General features: G+C 38.5%; 1 protein-coding gene, 1 long non-coding RNA gene and 1 other non-coding gene across 9 annotated transcripts in view; 2 read left to right on the forward strand and 1 right to left on the reverse strand.

Annotated features, from left to right (window-relative positions):
- LOC135219628 (uncharacterized) overlaps nt 1-14,663 on the reverse strand; it is a 23,652-nt gene extending 8,989 nt beyond the window's left edge. Inside the window, exon 1 of the long non-coding RNA XR_010315472.1 lies at nt 14,038-14,663. This is a non-coding gene — a long non-coding RNA (uncharacterized LOC135219628). The remainder of the gene's footprint in view (nt 1-14,037) is intronic.
- Nucleotides 14,664-15,055: 392 nt separating this feature from the next.
- Nucleotides 15,056-15,172, forward strand: Trnal-caa (transfer RNA leucine (anticodon CAA)). The gene is made up of 2 exons: nt 15,056-15,093; nt 15,128-15,172. It is a non-coding gene; the product is annotated as a tRNA-Leu (tRNA).
- A 6,397-nt stretch (nt 15,173-21,569) lies between these two features.
- The window catches only part of LOC135219630 (androgen-dependent TFPI-regulating protein-like), a 165,795-nt gene continuing 160,095 nt past the window's right edge, over nt 21,570-27,269 (forward strand). The window contains exon 1 of one of the 7 annotated variants that reach the window (XM_064256552.1): nt 21,570-21,745. In XM_064256552.1, the coding sequence (XP_064112622.1) occupies nt 21,593-21,745 (153 nt within the window). In that variant the 5' untranslated portion in view covers nt 21,570-21,592. Of the gene's footprint in view, nt 21,746-22,107; nt 22,129-22,307; nt 22,450-22,510; nt 22,667-22,832; nt 22,973-27,269 lie in introns of those variants that run through there. The other 6 variants (XM_064256556.1, XM_064256558.1, XM_064256555.1 and 3 more) reach the window with 6 other exon arrangements.

Raw genomic sequence — 27,269 nt, forward strand, 5'->3', positions numbered from 1 at the left:
CCAATCCTCTTATTTCAGCCAACAACCTACCAGAATTTGGGCAATGGCCCGTGCTGGTATAAGGTTCGCCTTAAGTGAAACAACCAAACTTACACAAGACACCCAATTTAGGCTTGAAAAGCATGTAAAGAAACTAATGGAACTAGAGACTTGCGAGGGAGGGAAAATAATGACAATAATAATTCGGTATAATTAACCATCACAGCTGGTAAACTGGTTAATCAAGAGAACGTTCTTCATGTTTACAGTAAAACAACAGCATATCTGAAAAATTAAAAAGCCTAATTTGATGTTCGACGCAACTTTTAATAATCAATTACTAACAAATATGAAACAATCTGATACTTGTGTCAATCTTATTCAAGTCATTTAATACACATGCGTGATATGTTTAAAAAAACTGTTGCAGTTAATTAAGTGCAGATGGAAACTTCGATGAATGGCACAAACGTAACTTCCGGTTTGGCAGTTTCTTCCAGAAAGGTGTTAAATCGAAAATAAAAGTTACATGACCCACCATTTTGATGAGAAGCTCCAAGGCCACGACAGTGACATAAAATTATTATCAATGTGTGAAAATGCATTATCTATAGTAGCATTCATGTCCGGTTTCTGTCAATTGTTGTTATACTTGTGTAACCCGGTGATCTTGAAATTAAGTGAACATCATAATCCTTCAGGTCAGAAAATTAAGGGAAAATCGGATCTTTCCTGTTAAAATTCAAGAAGATCTAATGGATAACTGTTTATAACAAAAGTTATGTATAACAGTAATAATAATCATCATAATGCGGATGAATACCATGTGATGCATAATAGTAACAATAAGAATACTGACGTGTCTAAAAGATATCGCACCGTCAAATGGCAAGGGGAAACTCCTGTGATGGCACAAATCATCGGTATCCATAACACACATTAGAGCTAGTAGGGCAATGTTGTAAATGAGTGTAATTACGGCGTCAGTGTCTTTGCACCGTAGCTAAACCAGTGTTAAACGTATATTTATTTTGTTTGACATTTTCATTTCCATGAAGATCTTTTTCATTTGAGGTACATCTCTCAATTATGTTGAACTTGCGTTCTTTGTATCATACACAAGTGCCCTTAACTTCTTTTTAGCTTTAATAATGGTGGTTAGAAATTGGGGAAGTATATTGCAAGAAAAATAAGTGCTATTACATAAGTTCTTTTACCGTTATCCCGCAAGAACATTTTACATTTCAGCGACACTGTACTCTCATCAGTTGATCAACTTTACTTTTCCCATTTCTTCAGGAATGTGAGAAGAAATCATTAAACTTTAAGGGGAAATATACCTTTCCTTCACCATACACATTATCTACATATTTATTTAATAATAATAATAATAATAATAATAATAATAATAATAATAATAATAATAATAATAATAATAATAATAACTAATAATAATAATAATAATAATAATAATAATAATAATAATAGTAATAATAATAATTCAATGACTCCACATAAAAAAATATCCTGAATCAGACGCACTAGATGTTTTGACAAAGTACTGAACACAACAGAATCAACGGGTTTCATGGGACCAAAGAGCAGATTAAGATTTGTCTTTTTATTGTTGTGGAACTATAGTGACAGACTGTGCTTTGGAACTCTCGTTCTCCCATCATGGCCCTATTGCGTTTCACATTCACAAGCTCTGTCCAGAGAAGAATAAAAATTAGAATAATTTGAGCATTAAAAAAAAATAAAAGTACAAATACCGTGCAGTATTAACAAGAGCATGCGTGGCCGACTGCATTAGCTATGCATGACGACCTTGTCTTTTCAATGATTGATTTGAGGGCCGTAGACATCTCCGAAATATTATAGCAGTGATTCGACATTCTTATTTAGTTGATCAAATCTCGTCAACTGCAAATGGAGAGCCAAAATAATAGGGAATACCTTTCTTATCAAACGTGCCCGACAAATTATCTGAGAAGAGATGGAAAACAAACACAAAGAGTATGTTCATGTTGGTAACTTTATTACACATGCATCACAAACAACTGGATACAAGTCAACAGCCTCCTGTTAGTCGTCACCTGTACTTCATACGATTATCCAGTATTTACTTATGATTCATTATCCACTTACGGGCACTGACTTGTTTTCAACCTGTTTGCGATATGTTTGAGATAAGTTTCCGACGTGTGTTTGTGACATGTTTACTGGAGTGTGGACGAACCCGCATGCTACATAAAGGGGGGAAATGTCGACTTTAAAGTACGACTTTTATTATAACGCTATATTAGAATAAAAAAATAACTTCCTCACAGGACGACACATAACTGGGTGCACAAGATATATTCTATCACTCTCGTCCTTCGGATGATCTTTCTCTTTTGAATCAAGTACTGGATAACAATGCAATTCAAAATGAGAAGGCTTCAAGAATCAAGCGCAGAGAAAAACATTGGCTAATCATCAGTTCTTGACGCCACAAATCCAATTTTAACTTTCTAGCAAACATAATTAACTATCCACACAATATAAGGATTATGTGACTGGCGACTCACCCAACAAAATTTGAAAAGCCTGGGTAAAATATGAAGGATATGAGCCAGTACAAATGGATATTAAGGTGATGGTGAAGCCAAATGTGAAATATAAAGGTGAAAAACTTCTGGGACCTGTGCGTCTGCTAATATAACATCGTTTCAGGAAATTTCGACTTAACTTGAAAGTATTAATCTGACAACAAAATTTTTTCAAAACTAAACTTACGCAAGAGATAGGTATCAGCTGATTATACGATAATGAATCTCTCTCTCTCTCTCTCTCCTGTGATTAAATGCACGACGTTCTGCAAACGTGTTTTGGATCGAACGTCCTTGACCCAAATTTAGGATGAAACCTTCTGACACACCGCTGAGTAAAATGATTTCTCGTTTTATTTAAGAGAAATACATCCTTAGTGACCACATGCAGCAGAAATTCCGAAAATAAAGAACAATATTTGACATACAAAAGTAATAAACTGTTCGTAATATCATCTAGTAATCAGAGGAAGTACAAAAAGTTATCAGTACAGATATGCAACGCGATACGGCGGCCAGGGTACGTTACAACAGGGATATTCGCTTGAGTTCTATAATAATGAAAAATAAGGTTTTTCACTATCCAGAGCCAACAGTAATATCGGCAATTAATTGAGCTTTTGGGCCTTGGGGTGGCTGGCTCCACATTCACCCAAATTCAACTCCCACAACAACCAGTGAGTGTCGGAGGAATCTAATTCATATTAGTACTGCAATTTATATTTGGTAAAACCAAGTTATGCTGATTTCATTGTAAAGAACTGTTTTAAATATTGTATGTAGATTATAAAATAGAAACAAGTACCGAGAGAGAGAGAGAGAGAGAGAGGAGAGGAACAGAGAAGAGAGAGGAGAGAGAGGAGGAGAGGAGACGAGCGAGAGAGAAAAAAAAAAAAAAAAACAAAAAAAAAAAACAAAAAAAAAAAAAAAAAAAAAAAAAAAAAAAGTCTCCTGTCATACAGTTCAAAAACAGGGCCCCAGTTTCCCCAGCCTATTTACGGCAGCAATTTGACCTGAATTATTAGGCTTTGGAACCTAGAACGTCCTAAAACTACCACAAGTAGGTTCTAATTTTACGAAAGGGTAGCAAAGACAGTATGATGTGATGAATAATCATTTTAAAAATTTGGAGTTTATAACCATTTCGGTCTCTGATAAGGCAACCAGAAAGCTAAATACAACGACCTTTTTCACCGTTACATAAGTATTATTTTGGAAATAAATACAAGTAGACACAAGGGTTCTTCATGTCTCTACCTAAAGACCTTTAGCTTAAAGATTACACCGAATCCCGAAGCCATCGAGACGAGTTTTATTTTTTCTTCATCTAGTAATGTGTAGATAGCATTGCTAAGCCCAAAACTGCAGTCTTTCTGCTTTGAGTTAGTGAGCTTGTCCACATAATTTGAAGTTCTTAAGTCTATACTTACGCGATAGACTCGAGAATTGATCGCTGCGTAGATGCAGTCCCGACAAAGAGAGCGTAGTCACGTTTCCGAGAAATTCCAGGACAGAATTATGTAAGAGCACCCAAAAATACAAAGAACGAAACTCACGACAGGTTTTGCGGCTACATCTCAGTCTATTAACCAGCGTCATATAAATTATGCACAAAGAAAACAAATAACTACCCTCCCTCCCTCTTTCTCTCTCTAATTGATTATGCACCGCTCTGCAGCAGGGTTTAGGCCAACTAGAAGTCATGTCATAAGGCAAAACCTTGACCTAAATCTAGTTTTCCACCCTTCTGGCACGTTGCATGAATGCTGATATATTTTTGTTACAATAAAAAAAAATAGCCACTCGGCAAAAAGTAACAGTGTTCTTGACGAATAACAGCTAAACTGACTGTTTAGTAAGTTACTGATTTTCAAATGCACCTAACAAAAGGTTGGTAGAACGCACTAACAATTCATATCAGGCTGAATCGTCAAGTGTACTGACTCACAAGGTTTAAATGGAAAACGTCAGGCTACGACATAATCGTCAAAAAACAGCAATGAAAGAATGACAAGTGAAGTCTCATTCCCAACAAAACCTCAGCCACGCCCATTGAAGAAGAACCGGTGGTCAACAATCTCATGAGAAATGTTGACATTTTTCCTTAACATCGCACCCCAACAGACTTAGTATCTGTTTAAATAATTAACTATCTTTTCAAGCCAACCCACCCTCATCGATGATACACTTCATTTACCTATATTCGTATTTATGCCAGTGACCAGGACTACATTTCTTTTTTACTGAATCTTCGATTGTTTCGTGAAACAGTTATATCTCACTGATTATAAGCTGCTCTTCTATGGCATAATCACCAGACCATAAATCAATGCTGGCTCGTATGTTCTTTGTTCTTGCTGCAAATATCTTTTTTCCCACGACATAGTTTTTGCAGCAATATATCACTACCTGGAGTAATAATATTACTACTACTTTTAATTCTGAATATCTAAAATTCTTTCTCGCCCGCTACTTGTGACTGTTCGAGGATCGCATTAAACGAATCGGCAGTTTGACAACTACAGAAAAATGCACGTAGATCCTCTCTAGATTATCATTAAACTACAACATATATAGGTGAATTGAGAGAGAGAGAGAGAGAGAGAGAGAGAGAGAGAGAGAGAGAGAGAGAGAGAGAGAGAGTCTCAACGTTGCACTGCGACCTTGGCAAGCGGCAACCAACGAGCCTTAGGTAGGTCAGAAGGACAACGAAAATAAGGTCATTATTGATTATCGCGACCCCTCCTTCCCGGGAACCTTCCGTCAGCAAATAACTCTCTCTCTCTTTCTCTCTTTCACACACACACACACATACATACACACACACAGCCGAGTTCCGTCAGCAAATAACTCTCTCTCTCTTTCTCACTCACAGTAACGGATTGGTAGATTTGAATCAATGGCTTCATAATTTATATTGTTTTCTGTAAAGTTAGACTTTAATGCTAATAATATGAAGTGAATGCGTTATGTATCACAATACTAGCAATGAGCACTGGATATTTTCATAAGTATGAAAAAACATTAAATGACTATGGGAATTGAATTACCTGGGTTATCTGGTCAAAAATGACTTTACTCGGATCGGCGATATCCAGCGTGTCATGATGAATAGCTACCGTGATTAGAGCAATATCCTAGAAAATATTAATCCTCCTGATATTAGGATGAATTTATATCTTTATTGGCAATATGGTTAGGTTAGGTTACAGTGGAATAGATTTACGGCTTGAAAATTGATATTGGAATATACAATTTAGGCCAAAGGCTGAATGGGAAATTGAGAATACAGAGGGTTTTAAAGTTATAACACGAGGAAGACCTCGCAGTTGCACTAGGAAACAATTGTCAGGAGAGGGTGGACAATAAGATGGAAGAAAAGACAATACCAACCGAGATACAGAAAAAGGAATGAAAGTGGTTGCAGCTAGGGGCCGAAGGGACTCTGCAAAGAACGTAATTAATGCCAACAATGCACTGCGTGAGGCGCACTGACGGCACTACTCCCCTGCGGAACATGGCTTCAAAATTAAAGTCTGATATGTCGAAATAGATTCTTAGGACTGTCTTGATTGTCTTCTGAAAAGATTTAGTTTAAAAGGGAGCTTATTTACATCGTGGAGCTAAAAATATCAGGAAGAGCAAGCAGAGGTAGATTAATATTGCCCAAAACTATACCAGGAAAACTAAGGAAAGCACACAGGACATTAATCCAGCATCGACAATGCAGCGTCTATTCAATGCGTTGCTAGCTCATCTGAGGAACATATCAGGAGTGAGCATAGATGTGTTTAAGAATAAGCTCGACAAATATCTAACCTGCATCCCAGACCATCCAAGATTGGAAGATGAAAAATATACCGGAAGATGCATTAGCAATTCTAAGATGAAAAATATACCGGAAGATGCATTAGCAATTCTCTGGGGGACATTAGAGGTGCCTCACACTGAGGGACCTGGGGAAACCCGAACGAGCTGTAAGTTCTGTAAGGTAAGGTAAGCATTTGCTGAATAAAGTGGAAGTAATGCCGACATTCGAAGGGGTTCACTGGCCCTGTTTGAAATTCCTTGAAAATTCTGATTTTCGCACATTGTCTGAGGACTGTTTCCTGGCCTCGAAGCCAAGAGAGAACTTCCAGATGCTTTCTGTGATTTCAATATTGGCGTTTTATTTAATTAATCAATCTGGTTTTGTATTCCTTTCGTTGTTGGACTCTGAAAATGTATATTTTCTGTTTTCAAATTATCGGATGGCAAGTTTCACAGTCTGACTACATAAGTTTGTCGTTTTAACACATTAATACTGCGCCTTTACCATCTAAATTTTTTGTTATTACACTAATAATGAGCATTGTAGCTTTAGAAAACTTTGTTGTATATAGTTAATAGTTTTTCTAAGAGTAATTAACTATATACATATATATATATATATATATATATACAGTATAAATATATATATATATATATATATATATATATATATATATATGTGTGTGTGTGTGTGTGTGTGTGTGATTTAACAATATTACAAATACATTCATATAAAAATATGATAACTATTTATATGTTGGATGGAATTTTTCAAATTCTCTGAGAAACAAAGAGATATTAGAAAAAACATGTGATGGTTATCAATAGCAACATATTGCATAAGTTGTACTGCATCCCACTAAGCGAACATACGGTTGTAACAGACAGCTAACATTTCTTTCATTGGTACAGTTGAATTCATTATTATGAGTCATCCAAAACTCGCGAGGAGAGAGAGAGAGAGAGAGAGAGAGAGAGAGGGGAGGGGGGGGAGAGAGAGAGAGAGAGAGAGAGAGAGAGAGAGAACAGTGACACGTTACCGATAGTGAAGCAAAAGAGCACATGCCGCATGGGGCAAGAAAATATGTCTTCGTATAAGGCATGACTCATAATGACGTCACCTTCCACATACCTTTACATCATACGTGTGAATGATTAAATATTAAGGGCTTTAACCTTCAATAACAACACGCATGCTTAAGACGACACAAGCATGAACTTCAAACCTTAAGCCTGTGAAGAGTAATGAACTTAATTATCTGCGTCATTCACTAACGTATTTAAATTGTGCTATCCCTAAAGCAAGGTCTACAGAATACATTCTCCAGACTTTGGCCTGAAGGGCTACCGACGAACGAAGAAGGGGTATATATAGGGAGAGTAACGCCGGAAAGGCCTCATTCATTGCATAATTAACAAAAATTCGTCTAGACAACATCAACACAGAAGAATGTGCGTGACTGTTATACTGAAAATACTCTCGATTTCTCTTAAGACCAACAGGGAAACACATACATTTTATGAACATCTTAATAAAAAAGTAAATATACTTAAAAAATATGATTTCAAATACCTGTAGTGATAAAACCTTTCTTCCTTCCTAAATATTTACTTCGTCGTGGAACTGCTTTCTGTGTTCCAAGTGGTTTGTGATCTCGCTCTGCTTTTTAAAGGGAGGATCAACTCAAGTACTGAAACTCGCCACAGCATACTCCTTAAATGAGAGAGAGAGAGAGAGAGAGAGAGAGAGAAGAGAGAGAGAGAGAGAGAGAGAGACATATCGATCGTGAAGCAATATAAAAAAGGCGGCAAAATAACATACGACAAGAAAATATGTCTTCGTATCGGGCATGACTCATAATGACGTCAGCTTACACATACCCCTTGCATCATGTGAATGACCAAATAGTTAGCTCTGATACACCCTCAATAACAAAGCGGGTGCATAAGACGGCGCAAGCATAAAATTAGACTCTTAAACTTGTGAAGGGTAATTAACTTAATTAGACTACTTGGGTAATTCACTAAGCAATTAGAAATAATCAACTTAATTCACTAATGTATTAAGAGAAAGTTTTTCCTGGTTGCTCCTCAACTGATGCATACTTAACAAAGATTCGTCCAGACAACATCAACACGAAAGAAAGTGACTTCAAAATACTCTAGTTTTCTCTCGAGGCCAACTGGAAACGCAAACCTTTGTGAGTATTTTCATAAAAGGGGGACCTACCGCGTCGTGAAATTTTACTGCAAATATTCAATAAGTAATGTGACTTAAAATACCTGTGGTTAAGTTCCTTTCTTCCATCCTACTTACTTTGCCACAAACTTTGTTTTCTGCGTTCCAAGTGGTCATGAACTCACCCTGCTCAACTGAAGGACCACCTCCAGCACTGAAACTTCTGACACAACATACTCTCAAGGAGATTAGGAGAACCAAAACGTGGCCCAACAAACGACAAATTGAAAGACCCAAGGTGGTATTGGACAGGTGTACCCATACGCTCGAAAGTTGAAGGATCTCTTTACTAAAGTCGATTGAACAACCACCAAAACAGAGAGAGAGAGAGAGAGAGAGAGAGAGAGAGAGAGAGAGAGAGAGGAGAGAGAATTTTTTGTTAGTATGGTGTTTTAACTTTGCATGGAACCAGTGGTTTTCAGCAACGGGACCAACTGCTTTACGTGACTTCCGAACCACGTCGAGAGAGAGAGAGAGAGAGAGAGAGAGAGAGAAGAGAGAGAGAGAGAGAATGTGTTCTTTAATGTGGAAAAAATAGAAGCAGTGAAGTAAAGCCAGGCAATCCAGAGAAATTTCTTTTGAATTAGTAATGCCACGAAGGAATAAATGAGCTTAAATGACAGGAATTTCAAGCCTTTGAACAACTGTTAAGAAATAACTTAAATCTTCGTCTAAATTACAAAGCATTTTCAACAGAGCTTTCCAAATACCTTGAAATGGATACAAAATGTTGGCGTTATTCGAATATCCAGCACCCCGCGGGGAATTTTATATACTAACTATAAACTATATATATATATATATATATATATATATATATATATATATTATATGTGTGTGTTTATATTAATATATATATATATATATAGTATATATATATATATATATATATATATAGAGAGAGAGAGAGAGGAGAGAGAGAGAGAGAGAGAGAGAGAGAGAGAGAGAGAGAGAGAGAGAAATTTAACCATCCTTAAACAAGTGATATACAAGGAATATGCTATTCATCCAAAATAATTCACAATGTCAATAGCCACAAAAAATCACATTGCATGTTCAATATGAAATTTGGTATACGTCATTCAGAACAACAACACCAACAGCAGTAAGAAATGAACAAGGAAACTCTTTACAACATCTTTAAGTTCTCCAAAACGCAAACCAGCGAAAATCAAAGACGTGATTACAGATCCGGTAAACATCAAAACCACCAGGCTGGGGCATGGCTGCATGGCTGTTAAGAGCAACAATGAACAGGCAATCAACCCCCTTTGATGACATGAGTAATCTAGTGACTAATGTCGGAGAGCGAACGGGCGAACTCTTTTAGGCGCCTTCCACGCAAATTATTTGGGTGTCCTTGAATTCCCATGTTCTCGTGTTATGTATAACATCGATCTCGTGACAAGTTAAGCCGTTGGCGAGCGCGTGTGCCCGCAAATGAGCACCATGTGTCGACCACGGTCTAGGCATAATATACCTAGACCGTGGTGTCGACTACTGATTTGCTCACTGAAACGTAAAGGTTGCTTGTCGGATGTCAAACAGGTAAGTGGGACTAGGGGAGAGATCAATGCGTGTAGATCACTGGCCCACATTATTAGCGAGCCTATGCAAAATTTAATGGCATAAGTCATCACAAATATAACAATAAATAGTCTCAAAAGTAATAACCAAATAGAATGGGGATCGAGTTTACGGATTAGGATTTATACGGTCAGTTTCATTTGGTACTGTCCCAAATATTGCCTCGCTGGGAGATGCCTGAGGACTTAAGAAGGGGACGATTTAAAGGTTAAGAGAGAACTGGCAACAGGGTTTTTCCCAAAGAAATAAACAATCTATCTGTCGAACTATAGTTAGTTCTAACCTACATCCAAGTTCCTAAAACAAACATATGATCACTGACGAATAATGGTTCACATTTGTTATAAAAATATCATAAACAGTTTTAAAAATATCACAAACATGACTATTAATACAAAATTATTTCATTCGACATTCATTCCAGTTCATTTCAAAACCTTAACGCAGTGACGTAGGTTGCGCATTAAAGGGAATAATTGGAATAATTTTTCTATGAAAACAAGCCATATGGCTTCCCGGCCTTAGCCTGGTCTCTTGCCCCCAACTTCCTGTGGATCCCTTCATATTACCCTCCTTAACTTTATTAATGCCTATGCCAACCTTTTCCGGTTTACAACAATCCACTTTGTAAGCCTGTTCTATTTGCCCGTGAGGAAGTTGGATCATGTCAAGATTAGCGAACCCACTATCTTTCAAGACAATATTATACCACTTTGAGATATATATATATATATATATATATATATATATATATATATATATATATATATATATATATATATATATATATATATATATATACATATATATATATATATGTGTGTGTATTTTGTATATATATACCAAAATGGTATATTTTCATGAAAAGTGGGTTCTCTAATTTTTACTTGATCCGGGAAATTGTTATTAGCTTATTATATCAATACATTCAATTCGCAAACCATTATTTTGGTAAATAAAAATTCCACAGAATTGAGATCGCTCATGCAAAATGTTGAAAACTGAGTGAATACGTATGAAAATAGATGAACATAAGTAAAAACCTCCGTCAAGGTCACTCAAATACGTAACAAGCTATAAAGAAATGGAAGCACTGAAAATTCCCGCTCGTGAATGGATATTTCCTGGGCAGATTTCAGGAAACTTGGTCGAGTCGTCCATTAGGTGGCTTACTATATACTATTATCAAACTCAATTTCTCTCCAAGAAGATTGTATAGTGAATATATCAACTAAATTTCACCTGCTCTGACAAATGTTTTCCAGACACACATGAAGTATAACCTCCTTCGCAATTCCCGGTTGAGGTTGAGACAATATAAACAAAAAGTGGGTTTAGGAGGATAGGGAAGGGCGAGTTGCCTAGTAATGCCACCACCCAGGGGATGACCTTAAAAGCATAAAAAAATGACAGTAAATAGACAGTAAAAAAAATAATTAATTAAAAACCATAGGCTAAACATACATGTAAATCTAAGTAATAGTGGCGCGTCAAGTAATTTCATTGGAAATTACAGCTTCCTATGGTAAGGATGGGAAGGAGTCCATATAACACGCGCGCGCGCACACACATTTATGTATATGTATAATATATATATATATATATAAATATCTATATATATATATATATATATATATATATAATGTAGAACGAATGGGCACGTGCTTGAGAATATCCTTAAATCCACGGTATAAAGGTTGTTTTTTCTCGAAGCAACGTGTCATGCGAGCGTGCCAGGAGTCTCTCAAATGTTACTTTAGACATTCTACAGTAATTAAAAAAAAATTCATTATCGTCCTTCTTCAGTTCTCCGAAGAGAGTAGCAAATGCACAATGTCTCTTTGGGCATTTAGCGGGTGTACCCAGTAGAATCTTAATCGTCTCTTCCTTTTCTTTCTTAAATATAATAGATAAAGGCACAAGAGGTCCCTTCGCTTATCCATCTTGTATCGCTACTGCATACAGTTAGAAAAAAAAGTATCTGTAAGCGGCGACCGCGCAAATGAGCGGTGTCGTCTGCAGTATCTACGGCGCGCAGACCACCTCTAGTGCGGAAAAAATCGCTTAGTGTGAAAGGGACCTCATACATAGTACTTGTATAATTGTAGCTATATATACGCACACCGGTATGTGCATATACATATGCATACAATCATATTTACATATGTAGATGAGACATGTACATATTTATATGTACACATTCACCTGTGTGCATATGTATCACATGTACGCATATGTATACGTGCATGTGTGTGCCGCTCCTTTTCCTAAAAACTTCCTCACCTGTCTTTTTCTTTCTCTTATCCCTCTTCGAGTGCATTAAAACTGCCAAGTAAAATACAAAGGCTACTGCAACAACAGGCATCCTGACGACAACTGAGGCCTGGATAGGAAACATTGCTTGGAAACAGTGTCCAAACTGTTTACAAGCAGTTTCCAAGAAACTGTTTGGAAACTTTGTTTCCAAACAATGTTGCCTGGTGTGGACAAGCCTTAAGGCTCCAGTTGCTTGTAACAACTTTAATACTGGTTGAGTGATGACGATATAAAATTTCGGCTGTAAAGTCAATCACTGGGATACTTTAGGCTAATATGCACCTAAGACAGTGAAAAGGAGAGGAGTCATGATTGGTTGGGCAGCTCGATAAGTAGATCCAGAAAATAAAAGATACAGTTCAAGGATCTACAGATAGAGAACTGGGAGAAAATCCCAGTTACATTAATAGGTAATTAGAGTGAGGAAGCGGGAATCTAAATAAATATTAGCCAGGAGCCAATACGCTGCTCATACTAAAAATGCCGTCAATGCAGCATGTGAGTGCACTATGCACTAACTGAACTAATCCCCCTAAGGATTAGGTATTACTTCCTCCTACCGATATATAATGTACACTCTTAAGGGCCCCATACACTGAACAATTGTCAGAACGACTGTCTGTATCGTTCGCAAAAACACTGTGTATGGGCTTGTCTGAATGCAAAAGTGGGCGGAGCTTCGTGTCTGAACGATCTCAACGGGAATCTGTCACTACCAGGTTGCTGGCTTGCTACTAAAGTCTGTCATACACATCGTTCAATGGATGGGTTTGTCTGCCGATATAACGCTATCGCGCGCGTCTCTCCTATGATGATACCATGTGTTATCCAGACAAAATCTTTGTTCAGACTGAAGTCGGTGCGGAGATCGTGCATACTGTCTGAATAGTGTGTGTGTTGGTCGATAACGACAATCGTTCAGACAGTCGTTCAGACAATCGTTCAGTGTATGGGGACCTTTACTTCCTCTTCCCTAGATAGACTTAGGCCTATAACCTGAATAACACTTGTTATCCACTGAATGATGATTATGTTCTAATATCTCGTACCTAAAAGAAATAAATCTTTCTTCGTCTCGTTACAAATGTTCTCTTCCAAGTGAAAAGACATTATTTCGCCTTTTTAGTATTATTTCAATTAATGACTCGAAACAGGCCCACTAAAACGTGATAAAATAAATTGCTAAAAATATTCATTTAAGAAACTACCATTGATCGTAAAATGAGACCACGCGGCCACTGATTGTGAAGAGGTGGGGGGGGGGGACTTTTTTTTTTTATTAAAAAACACGTATAAGGTATGGAATGTTATGCTACACAAGAATGAAGACATATATCTATAAGTCTAGGATTGCAGTTCGTGAAATATGCAAGTATGTCAACATCTGGCGACTACTGGCAACTACCCAGACACCGGTAAAATAGTTGCATGCAACAAAACGTAAACAATCCTTAATACAACCGGGAAAGACGACTTCCACCAACTACTTAAAGCCATGCACACTGCAGATCTCACCTCGCAAATGCGTTCTTGAAGACAACGCCTATAAAGTAATCCAACTGGGTTAATATGAGAGCACCTCACTGGCGTTTGACACCTGAGAATGGCTCATAGCCACTGACAACGTGAACCGCCTTCCTTCCCAGACCTTTTGCTTTTCCGTACTTCCTGGACTCGCACTGTTATTGTAGCGAAAGGCCGATATTGTTAGAAATTCAGTAACCCTCACGCTTCCATTTTAAATCATTATTTCTTAACAAGTTATTCGACTGATATACTACCGACAAATAGGAAAATTATGCAGATAACCATGAAAAGTCAGGAGATATTTTGTAAGCCATATTGCTATGTAAAAACTATAGTAAATTCAATAACAACCTCGGCATTGTCTTCAAAAACCATAGACCTACATTGATACTCTGTTTCGTGCCATGCAAACATCAAAAGCTTTGGAACTACTACTACTGCTAATGGCGTCATTGTTGACGACTCTGCTGTCTCTATATTCTAAAAAAGAAAAGTAAAAAGCATTGTGATGGATTAAGGAAAACTAATGGGACCTCGGGATGGGAATGGTAGGTGAGTTGCACCGGAAAGGTTTCAACGATCAGTAACAGGGTTGCCGATGACCATTGCTTACAACCCGGCAAAAGTAAAATCCACGTGAAATGTAATCGATGGCGAATATCTTCAGTTATTGTAAAAAAAAAAAAAAAAAAACCCAAAAAAAAAAAAAAAATCTTCAAGTATCCATCTCGCGTAATCACAAAAATGATCTGCGAACCGTTAGCCGGCTTTAGTTGCAGCGTTTCTCTGGTAAAAATAAACATTCTTTATCAGCTGATGCATCAAAGAAAACGGTATTGAGCTGAGTGGATGGATGATAACTAACGGTAGAGGATATAAGATATGAAATTGCTATGTATCGCAACATTTCTGCAATTTAATTTATACATAAATAAGATATAAATATTTCCATAATACTTCTTAAAACAAAATAATTTCAATATATATATCTCTCACTCACTGATATGTCAGGATGGCCGAGTGGTCTAAGGCGCCAGACTCAAGGTTGACTTCCCTTCCGATAGAGGGGCTATGGGCATTCTGGTCCTCTCTGAGGGCGTGGGTTCGAATCCCACTCCTGACACTAGTTTTACTGTGTAAAATTAATACTCATTCCCTGGATTGCTTTATAAATTAACGCTTCGATAAGCGTCTCATTTGAATGAAACCATATGGTGCCATTCTAACGAAAGATTGCCGCTTCTGCTTTAAAGGCGTGTGCAACAACAACTTCGAAGAAATAACTGGGGAAAGTGGAAAAAGATCATTTTTCTTAGTTATTGCTTAGTGTGCTATTAAAATTGCTCCATGAAGTAGTGGTTTTCGACACGTGTGAAATCCACTCTTCATTTGGCAGAAAAAGTATAGGCATATTGACTGATTCCTGGAATAATACTGGTGTTTTACAGAAATTTTTCTTAATAAGAAAAAACATATTCATAAAACACAATCGCATGAATCGCACGCACATTTCATCACATCTGTTCAGGAAAAAACTCAAATGTAGGCTCCAGTAAAATGAAACTATATCTAACAAAATAATGCCTTTGCTTGTAACTATTAACGACTTTTAAACTGTGAAGACCATCTTTAGAGGTTTCATATATGCTGCTGCACTTGAAACTCAGTCTCTCGAGAGAGTTCACATAGATAGGATGTATGTTCCACCTCTCCTGAAGGATACGTCTTTCAGGAGACGTGGAACTAACATCCTACTTATGTGAACTCTCTCGAGAGACTGAAAGTTTCCAGCCCTGTGATTGGCTTATCAGGAGCGTCGTAAGGGACTGGCCTTCACATCAAATGCACGGTTGATGTGAATCTACTATAACCCCACAGTTCCGAAATCCGAAAAATTCCAAAAACCGAAACACATCTGGCCCCGAGGACTTCGGATAAAGAATTGTATACCTGTAATTTAAATTTCATAATCTTCCTTTTCATTTTAGAGACACTTTCTTTTTACTTGACAATTATGCGTTCATGTCTCGGCCTAGGCATCTACATTTTAATTATGAGTTCGTGTCTTGACCTAAAATCTGCCTATGGCTGAATTCTATCTTTTTATTTCATGTTTTATTCTTCATTTTTCATCTTTTACTATGAAGTTTAATTCAAACTTTTCTTCATTGGTTTATTATTCCAACTTGTCGCGAATAATACTGGCCATATTATTTACGACAAAATCTCTACGATTTGGGCAGGGAAGAACTAGGTAGCCTACTGGCGTGTTGGTTCTTCCTTGTACCAAATTAATGCCCAACTGAGTAAAAGAGTCGTGTGTGTATTGATTGTGGCAACGTCAGATATTTATCCATATACAAGTTTGCCATTCATTCGGCAGTCATGTTAAAAGAGTTATATAACTTCTTGCTTAACCATTCAGCTGTAGATTCAGATCATTTTTGCGTTCTAATGAGGATAATTTTTTGGCGGTTTTTCCAAATTTGCAAAGTGAATTATTTAGAGTATAGAGATAGTTCCTATCGCCGCTTGCGTCATTATGTACATTAAGGTTTCGTGTTAGTGTTCAATTAAGCTTTGATGGATCTGTTTTCCTCATATTGTTTAATTTATTCGAGTTTAGTGTTATAAAAAAATCATTGCGAAGGACCATTCGTCCAATCTTCACCTTCTTGTTCGTAGATTTTTCCCCTTCAAGGTTAGGCTGTCCGTCACATATTTGGAATTAAACGAATCGTTGAACAGTCGCTGAAATTCGGGACAATACTCTTTATAAAAATAACGAAACAGTATATTTATAGGTATCGGCTGTTAAACCGAACAGTTGGCTAAGACGGACGCCGTGGCTCCACTGTTAATCTGTCTTAACGAGGGTCGACTGTGAAGTAATATGTAATACTTGTCAACAGTGTTGTTCGTCAAGATTTTTATTTGGTATGTGACCCTCTACCTTAGTAGTTAAGGATCTTAATAGGGTCCATCTGGGCTACGTAGTAAATATGCTAGGCTACTTCCGTTGTTATTAATTATTTAATAATAATTATCATTAGCTTAAGCGTTCACATAAGCCAGCCACTTGGAGGGACAAGCCAGTACCAACTAAGTGCCGGTCCCAAGTCCGGATAAATGGGGAAGGTGGGCGTCAGGAAGGGCATCCGGTCATAAAATCCAGCCAAACCATATATGACAGTGTACTTTCATCAGAAATCGGATAGTACTAGGACTTACCCCGTAGGCGATGTGCAGGGTCCTCGCCTGCCCCCTGCGATAAATGGGCAAGGGCTACTGGGTAGTGGGCGCCCCCGGTTAAAGAAGAGAATCCAAAAAAATGAGAAGAGTGAGGAGAAGGAAGATGGTGGTGGCTTTGAGAGCTGGAGCCTTGAACGTGGGGACGATGACTGGAGAGGGGAGATAGATAACGGTTCTGATGGAGAGGAAAAAGATGGCCATTGTGTGGGCCAAGGTATATAAAATAAGGGACTATTCTATATACCTTGTGTGGGCAGGAGACCAGATGGAGGGGAAATAAAGCGAGAGCTGGGATGTAGATATAAAATGTTATATATTGGAGCAAATAAGGAAGGTAGAAATGGAGTGGGAATAATTCTGTCAAAAAGCCTAAATGACAGCGTAATAAACGCGAGGAGACGTGATAGAACAATGATTGTGAAACTGTGCCTAGATGGAAAAAATAGTCACCATCGCGAGTGCTTGTGCCCCTCAAGTTGAGAAAGTGGCATTTTGGGAGGAAATAGACCGACAGTTGAGTGAAATACCAGAAGTGAGATTAATTATTGGTGGTGTCATGAAGAGGCATGTATGAAGGACCAGAGGGTATTGAGAGGGTGCATGGTAGCTGGGGAGTTGGAGAGAAAAATGATGGAGAGAGTGTTGTGGACTGTGCAGTGTCACTTGATTTCGCTATTTTTAACACCTGGTTTGAAAAGAAATAAATCAGTACATTACATACAAGTGTTGAGAAAGTGAAATTCAAATTGATTTCCTCGCGTGCAGAAGATCGCATCTGAGAGAGGTGAGAAATTGTAAAATTTCAAATGGAGAGCGTGTGGCAGCACCACACAGGGTGGTGGTAATGGAAATAAGGAACACAGTAAAGGGTAGGCCAGCACGTGTCCCATCAAAGATCAAGTGGTGGCACAAGATGAGGAAGCGAGGTGGGAATTTAGGGAGAGTGTTGAGGGAAGTTAAATTGCTCGAGGAAGTGTAAGAATGTGAAATCACAACAGTATGGTGATTAAAGAGAGTGGGTGGGGAGGTGTTAGCCAGGACATCTGGAAAGAAACCTGGTGATGGAATGAAGTGAAAGAGGCGGTAAAAGCCAAAAAAAGATGCAAATATACGCAAACGTCATCACTTTTTTTTTAACCTGACGAGCAATAGTTCTGAGTTTTCGATCCTTAGTTAATATTTAAGGTCGAATATCCTTAAAGCTTGCAACAGATATATTGCAAGCCTTGGGAAATTACTAAAAATCTTTATATAGCAGACTAATAGTTACTAAGATTTCACTGCGCTTCGTTATAAAAACTGAGACAAAGACCCACTACGTTCCCAATCTTATCTAGTTACTTGTGCGTTCACCTTAGACCAAGAAGGCCATGTGCAGAGTATTTGTTATCACACTGCTGTGATAAAGAAATTAACTCCATCCATTTTATATAGAGTTTATTTTAACTATATATATCGCCATCTTTCAGGCAAATCTGTAATTTTTGAGTGTTTTGTATATTTCTTTCCATTAGCGCTTTGCACTACGTTGTATCTTGAGTTTTTTTTTCATGACAGCCATAAGAAATAGGCAATAACTTCTTTTATATAAGCATTTGAGCTTATGAAGTTTTAGAAGTAAGAGGAACCTCAGGAAGATATTATGGAATCATATGCAATGAGAGAGATGGGGAATTATTTTTTAAGACCCTCTCTTGTTGTTCACTTGTTTTTGTTCCATCCTCTGACATATGATTATCTTATAATTACTAATTTTTTTGGTTGTATTCCCTCTCTAAGTTACGAGGAAATGCAGAAAATACGACGTAAACTATGTTCCTTGTGGTAAGGAAGAGCAGAAACCGGATTTAACAAATTCAAATTTCTCCTTTTGAACACATCCGCACGTAAAAACACAATATGTAAAATGCAGTCTCTTCTAAACAGCTTCAGCGGTCTGGCTATCCTTAACACGTCCCTTTCAACTCCAATAATAAGTTGCTCTTTACGTTACTGGATTCACAATACTCTATCTCATCGGGAGTCATTCCCCAATTCCGAAGTTCGGTTTTAGTGCAACTTCAAAAGCTCTCTGTAAGCAGCTTACACAATGTTCTTAAAGAGATACAAGCTATATTTTAACATTGGCCTTCAGGTTAAGTTTCGATTCGAGTTCATTTAAGAGCCTTGGCAAAACGCGATCATAAAGTCGAAAGTGATTTTAATTTGTTTGACCATAGTTTCGTCTATTTGAGAGTTATATAACTTATTTTTGTGTCTATAGGCCTATAATATATCGAAATATCTGTAACGGTTGTGTTTTGATTGTTGTAAACCGTATTCAGTCCCTCCTGTAGGCTCTCAAAATATCAGAAGGTATGCATGAAACTGTTTTAATCTTGGGAAGGGGTGGCCCCAGAGAAGAACATTTCAGTGTCTCCACAACGACATAGCCTCTTCACTTTTCTTACTCCTTTCAACTTTTCTTATGCTACACATATGATCTAAATATTCACATTATCAGGTTAAGTCCTTTGTCTTTCAATCACATTCAAAATTTGCACGTCTCTTCCATAAATGAGAATTGCTTGAGACTCCCTTCCCACATTTCCTACCTTGGCCTCCACAGACACTCCTTGCTTGACCTAATCTGCGACTCATTTCTTCTCTTATCTCTCTGATACCTATAAAAGTTAACCCTTCTGTTCTTCCACCATCCATACTAACAAGTAGTGTTACACTTCCTGATTTCCATTTCCATCGTAACCTCACTCTGGCTTACATTTACTGTTCAATTTTCTTCTCTTAAAAACTTTTTAATCCTTTCATCGGATACTACTATAGCTGATTCATATAAGGTAGATTCTTGGATGAGCCCTATGCTTACAAGACCTTTGTTTGGCGGCCGCTGATTGGCTGGTACCGGGAGGTAGGCGGCTCCCAGCCAATCAGCGGCCGCCAAACAATCGTCTCACAGGTATAGGGCTCACCCAAGAATCTACCTTAAGTGAACCAACTATAGTTTCTCTTCGCTGTCCCAAGTCAGTACTATATCATCTACAAACATCAACCATTCCGCACTCCATTCCCAACTATTTTTGCTGCAGAATCAAATGGAATTTCAGGATTTATTAATAAGGGAGATTCAATGGCATTAAAATTTCACACATTGCTTAACTGGTTTATATACAAACTAGTAATAGCCGCCACCATGATATAAAAAGGGTGTTCTAAATGTAATAGAAGTCTAACTTAAAACGGGTCCATTGGTTTTAAAATTTCAGAATGCTCTTAATTGTAAAATGTATAGAATACAAATCAAATTTGGTTCTGTTCCAGAGCACAGCTGTAGGTATCTGGAAAGGAAGAAGCAAATAAGTTACCACATTGATTGTGTGGAATGACTTTTAGCCACAGAATATTAGTAGGCCTGTTTCTCATGCATACAGCAGCACTGGGATTTTGTAAACCCAGAGAAAACGAAGAAAGTAACGAATGTTACAAGTCACTAGAGCTATGAAAATACATCATTGAGATGAGAGCAGGCCTTGCACTTGTTATAAACTGGACATACCTGCATTACACAAACATTCGATGGCAAGTGATCGCCAGTCACTTTGTGATGTTTGGTACCCGTAATTGTGAGGCTTTTGCTGGTTCAATATCACAGTCTAGACCTTAGCAATCGATACCTCTCTGAGCGTCGTGGTGAGAATGGCAGGTATATACATCCTTGCCAAGTATCTTGGCGGGAATGTAGCACGATTCCAGTGGGATTTTAAAATTAATTGCAAACAGGTCTTCTGCAGAAGATCCAAGTACATTTTATGAGTACATTTCATTAGAGAGCCTTGAGTTTTTTTTTAATTCTATGCTTTTTGAAAATTCAATTTGTGGAACGAAATAATGATAAAAACATCAGTGACCGTTAAGGATAAGGCCGACAATCCCGGATAAATCTAATAAACTCAGTTCCATCTTAGCCACTGGAAAGGGTTTCAATATGCCAACTTAGTATCCCAGCTACTAGTAAACTTATAGAGAACTAAGTACTTTTCCTTCTAAGAGTGACTGGAGAACCTGAATGCAGTAAATATGACTTACTTTCTATAACATAATAATTTAATTTAAGAATAATAGAATAAGAAATGAAAGGATTTGACTACCGGGAGAAACAGGTATGTCATTCATTTGTCGTTCCGGTTCTGCCACCGATTCCAACTCTGCCAGTGCCAATCAGGAATTCTGTATGCGCTTCATTTCGGGATTTCCTTTAGGGTTAACTACGAACTCGGCGAGAGAGCCGGCAACCATGGAGGTTCTCTTGTTTATCGTTCATTTCGGCGTGTTTTTTGGCTATATTTGTGGATTGTATTATGACGTTAAACCACCAAAGGGTTCAGAATATGAAGTGGCATATTGGGCATTTGGAGGGCGATTTAAGTACCTGACTTTCTTGGATATGGTGAGTATCAACAATTACACCGTTATGCTGGAATGTGTATGAGCAACGGGAACGTTCCCACCAGCTACTATTGATACAATTTTTGTTTGTGCATGGCATTATTTTCATTATATAAGATGCACTTCTCATGACTGTTGGTCATTGTTACTCCGTTATTTTGTAGTTATGATGTAGTGAGGATTCCAAGTGTAGGTACTACATTGTCATTTCCAGTCACGGTATAGCATTATTCATTCCAGTGAATCCATTGTGGAACGTGGTACCGTTTTCCACGGCAGCTGACACCAAATTGATGGTCGTATTGAAATCTTAATGAAAGTGACGTTTAGTATATCTACATTGCTTTCATCAATAAAAGCCAACTAGTTAATTGGTATAGAATGGTAAGTATTATTTTTACCTAGGAGAAAATAATGTCTGCTATTTTAACTCGGCTCCCTGAACATATGCATACACATCATGAGGCTTAGTTTATATTTTTCAAATAAATGAATTACAAACCTCTTGTGAATTGGCTTTGTTTAATAACCTTGATTTTAAAGAGATTTACCTAGTGGCGAACGTTAAATGTCAGTAAGCGACGTAAACATGGTGACGTAATTGGAAGTGACGTCACTAAGTTAGAATACCCAACATTCAACGTTAATGTCAATGCTTAGCAATTCGAGCAGCTTGTACTCTCTCAGAGTCTTAAGGTGTGCTTAGTAAGTTTGTAATGTCAGGCAGCACTGCCTTAGTTATGCATTCATTCTGTTCGTCCTTACATATGATCTAAATAAAATCTTTGTTTAGATTAAGTTTGGTAGCTTAGGTCTAAAATTGACTCTTCATTGTAAGCAGATTCAACAGCGAATCCTACCCAATCTACTAGCCTATTGTAAACTGCCGAACAAGAACGGGCATGCCTAGGCCTATGTGGTTGTAAGTAGTTAGATTAATATAGTTGTAGAGGTCTTGGTATACTCATAATTGATTCACCTTATCCTAATGATTTGACTACCTAGGCTAATTAATTTAGAAACATGGACTTGGTTTGCCGGGCTGCGTGCTCATCAGGCTAAGCACCTTTAATTGACCCTATCGAGGGTTGTCATCCTACCACTACTAGGCTGTTACCTAATAAGGTTACACATGGTACACTGGATGCAATCAGAATAACCCTTAGCAACTGGTAACCAAATGTGTCGAAATTCTGAAAGATGAGGGTCCCCTACCCCATACTATCAGGTAAGGTGCAGCTTCATGAGTTGCAGTTAGTGAATTTACGGGATACCTAAATGGTAAGAATATGCCTAGATGTAGGTAATTTTTTTTTTTTTTTGGTGATTGATGAATTTGATAGGGTACAGCCTATTGGTTAAAATGCATAAATATATCCAATTTATATTGTTATTTTGGTTTTACTTTATTATATTTTACTTAGGTATCATATTCTAGCTAGTTATTTTCATTGCCAAACCACAATTTTTATATACTTTTCCCCTTAACCTGACATCAGCCCTACCATTACATTCAACAATTTAACTTTTAGGTACCTATGTGACTTAGGCTAGAGTGTATTTTGGAATATGAAAATAGAGCAAATGTTGGAATGCATCCCGACTTAGGGCTCTGATTCCTCCCTAAGTGGGCGAGATGGTTACAAACCTGGATCCTTAGGGCTCATTAAATTACCTATGGTGTGAAACATAATGATGTAAGCCCTGGTGAAATATAATGATGTAAGCCCATCCTAATCTAAGCTGTCTTAGGGTATTGGTTGAGGAAGTTTATGCCCCATGGACCCCCCTCAAATCTTTACAAAAAAAAATGCTAATGTACTTTAAAGGGATACATCCTAACCGAACCATCCATGACATACCATAGCCTAAGGTGCCAAAAAGTCCAGTCTCCTTGCAAAAATATGAAGTAGGCTCGTGCAACACAGCCTGAAAGGTTTAGGTTAAGCCTCTTAATATATTTGTTACGACTGGTACTAAATATAGCCTGGGTAAGACCTCTCTAACTTCCAGAAAAAAAAAATCAGCAGTCCATGTTCATACACTGATTGTTATATACGTAATGTTAATGTAGCCTATGTAATTATTATCTGGCAAGCAATAATTATGACCTTCCAACTGTCCAGTAAAGAATTAGTTCTTCAGTAGAATTCTTATTTTAATTAATTTGCACCATAGAGCAAACAAAATAAACGTATCTCACATATTAATGCATGTAATGTCTCACTAGTCGTCCTAAATTGAGTAAAAACAACATTAATTCAAACTCAAAAGATCATTGGTGTTTCTGAAAAACTACCAAATATGACTTTTGGGTGTCAAGGTGTAAATTTTATCCTAAATATTGCTACAACAAGCTCGAATACTTTTTTTTAATAGCTTACAAAAAATAATGTATATAAAGAAAATGGTGATGTTAACATTTACATGTTCTAAAGACATCATTATTTTGCTTTGATGCAAAAGTCAATGATTGAGTTTCAGTATCTGGCTAACTGCAACTGGTATTTATGACTGAATTTTTTTTCCTTTCCATTTTTAATATATCACAAAGTGCAAGTACTATTCAGCTTCAAAATGATATTTTCACAAGCCCTATACTTATCAAAAATACATATACAGCCAGGCTAGAAAAATAATTTTATATATATATATATATATATATATATATATATATATATATATATATATATATATTTACTATGTTAATAAGCAGTCAGAGTTTTGGACAACCTCCCCCTGCACTCAGAGGGGTAAAGATATATTCATAGAACTAGATATAAGTGTTCATGGCAGCTATATTTAATGACACAAGAACTACTTCAGTAGTAAAAAAAAAATTGTGATGCTTATTTTGTACTCACCAGCGCAGAAGAAAGACTGAGCTAGTCTTAGGATTTGCAAAGAGTAGTCATGATTGCATTTACAAGCATTCATTACTAAAACCTTGATGGACATGCATGTATGTTATGTGAAAATTTCCTAGAAATGTGTGGGTGTGTTTTCGGTTTTATGCTTGGTTATCTATACTTTTCTACTGGAATTGCCTTTTAATGTGTTATGCCCCACTTCCCAATATTCAGTGACAATGATGCCTCACTGTGAAACTAGTTTTAGGGTAGGGCTGAGGAATGAAAATGAATGAATGATAAGGATATATAGTAACCTAACAAAACCTAACCTATTGATATTCTAGTAACATCATTCAGATTTCATCTCTTGAAATTCAAGTGACATGAACCATAGCAGATGAAATAGAAAATTTTGTACATGAACTTCCCTGACAGATATATACTTAGCTATAGTCTCCGACGGTTCCCGACAGAATTTCAAATCTCGCGGCACACGCGACAGGTAGGTCAGGTGGTCTACCCTACCCGCCGCTGGGTGGCGGATGTACGAACCAACTCCGTAAGCTTGTCAGATTTTTCTCTGTCGCGGGAACGATAACAACTGTTGTCGGTTCCTCTCGATAGTTTTTTCGATTCTCGCTTGCCTGGAGTTAATTTGGACTTCTTTTGGTGACGTATTCGCTTTGTTTGGCTTGGCATACGCTGATTGTGGACCGGTTTGATTTTGAGTTTTGATTTTCTTTAACGATGTCTGATCTAGAATCGGTAGTTAAAACTTCGGTTTTGTTTTAGGGTTTGCGTGAATGAAGGATGTAAGGTGAGGTTGCCGAAAGCTTCGGTAGACCCCCACACGGTTTGCATGAAATGCAGGGGGAATGAATGTGCTTTTGCTAACCCTTGTAGTGAATGTAAGGGATTGAATGAAGAAGAATATAGGCTCTCTCTTCTTATGTTAGGAAGTTGGAACGTGATAGAGTGCGTAAGGCTTCCTCTAGAAGTTCTAGCAGATCTAGAATGAGTGAGTTGGATGTGGATCCTAATAGTACTAACGTAGAATTAGAACCTTCTTCCCAAGTTGCAGCCCCGGCTCCCCGCACCGAAGCCGAAGATTCGCCTTCGGAGGCGGCAGCTCTGAAAGCCAAGAATCGTTCTGTGGATCAGAAGATTCGTCAGTTGGAGGTAAGGAGAGTGTTAGTGATCAGTGCAGTGTCCCCAGTGTTGTGGAGGTGCGTCTGACCGCTCCTTAGTGCCTCTAGGCCTAGACCTCTTCCAGACTCCCAGTTCCAGTGGAGTAGGAAAGTCGAAGCCGCAGGAGGGCTAGGGAGAGCCCCCACCGGTCCAGGCGTCCCCTCGGCAGATCCTGAAGTACGCTCCCAGGCTGCCTCGGATCGCTACAAGAAGGAGCTCCTACGCCAATGCTTCTCCTCTTCGTCGTCTTCCCTCTCCGAAGAGAGGTTGGAACTCCCCGGATGCGTCGCGCCCGTTGAAGAGGGCTTGGAAGGCTCCCTGCAGTCCTTTGGCTTCTAGTCCGGAGGTTTTCCCGGAAGCAATCGTCGGTGGAGGCGGAAAGAAGAAACCCAAGAAATCCTGTGATCGTTCTTCTTCTCGCGCTCCGCGCTCGGCGCCTGCTTCCGAGGAAGAACTAGAAGATTCTCCTACGAGAGTACTCGCGGGACTTCAAGCTCAGATCACGGCGCTAGCAGACTCTCTAGCAGTTTAGATCACGTAGGAAGGACGACTTTCTCTTCCGATCAAGAGATCTAGGCGCCGCTCTTCAGAGGATCGTTCTCCTTCATATGTGGAGGTTTCGTATGAAGGTGGGGGCTTGCGTGAGCGCTCCCTCGCTTGCGGGAGCGCCCTGCGCTCGCGTGAGCGCCCTCGCTCGCCTGGCTCTCTTTCAATTTCAAGGCGCCAAACATCGTAGGACGCTCTATGGAGAAAGAAGTTTTTTTCTCCAGATTGGATTCCCGCTTCCGGTAAGCGCACTGCACCTGCTCATCACAGCGATTTCTTCAACTCCCTCGCGTGAGACTTCTCCTCAGCAGCCTCAAGATTATAGAAGGCGCCCTTATACAAGTAGGCGTTCTTCTTCCAGATGTCACTCTCCTCGAGTATCGGATCGTGACTTCTCTCCTGACAGGCATCTAGAGTCTGGTAGGAGTCGTGTGCATGATAGTACGGCCTACTGTTAGCCGCTCCCCGCAAGGTAGGCGCCAAGAGCCTACTGCACTAGCTACTCCTAGTAGGCGCTCGTCTCTTTTTAGGGCGTCATACTCCTGATTATTCTCCTAAGGGCAGACAACAAGAGTCTTTCAAGCGCCCTTCGTCCCGTGTAGGGCGCTCTCCCGCTTCTAGGCGCACTTCTCCTGACCGTTGTCCTCTTGGTAGGCACCAGGAATCCCGGAAGCGCCCTTTCTCCAAGTAGGAGCTCGTTAGTTTTGAAGCGCCCTTCTCCGAATGTTACCCTCTTGTTAGACGTCAAGAGTCTAGCAAGCAGCCTTCTCCTAGTAGGCGCATTTCGCCTTCCAGTCGAACTTCCGTTGATCGTACGCAACTGGACAGGTTATGGAGAAGCCGCGCAAGCGCTCTGCTCTCGATAGGCGCTCTTCTCCTGGCAGCCGCTCGCCTCAAGATAGTGCATAGAGTATAGTAGGCGCTCGCCTCCTCGTAAGC

This window comes from Macrobrachium nipponense, chromosome 1 (assembly GCF_015104395.2).
Source record: "Macrobrachium nipponense isolate FS-2020 chromosome 1, ASM1510439v2, whole genome shotgun sequence".
NCBI lineage: Eukaryota > Metazoa > Arthropoda > Malacostraca > Decapoda > Palaemonidae > Macrobrachium > Macrobrachium nipponense.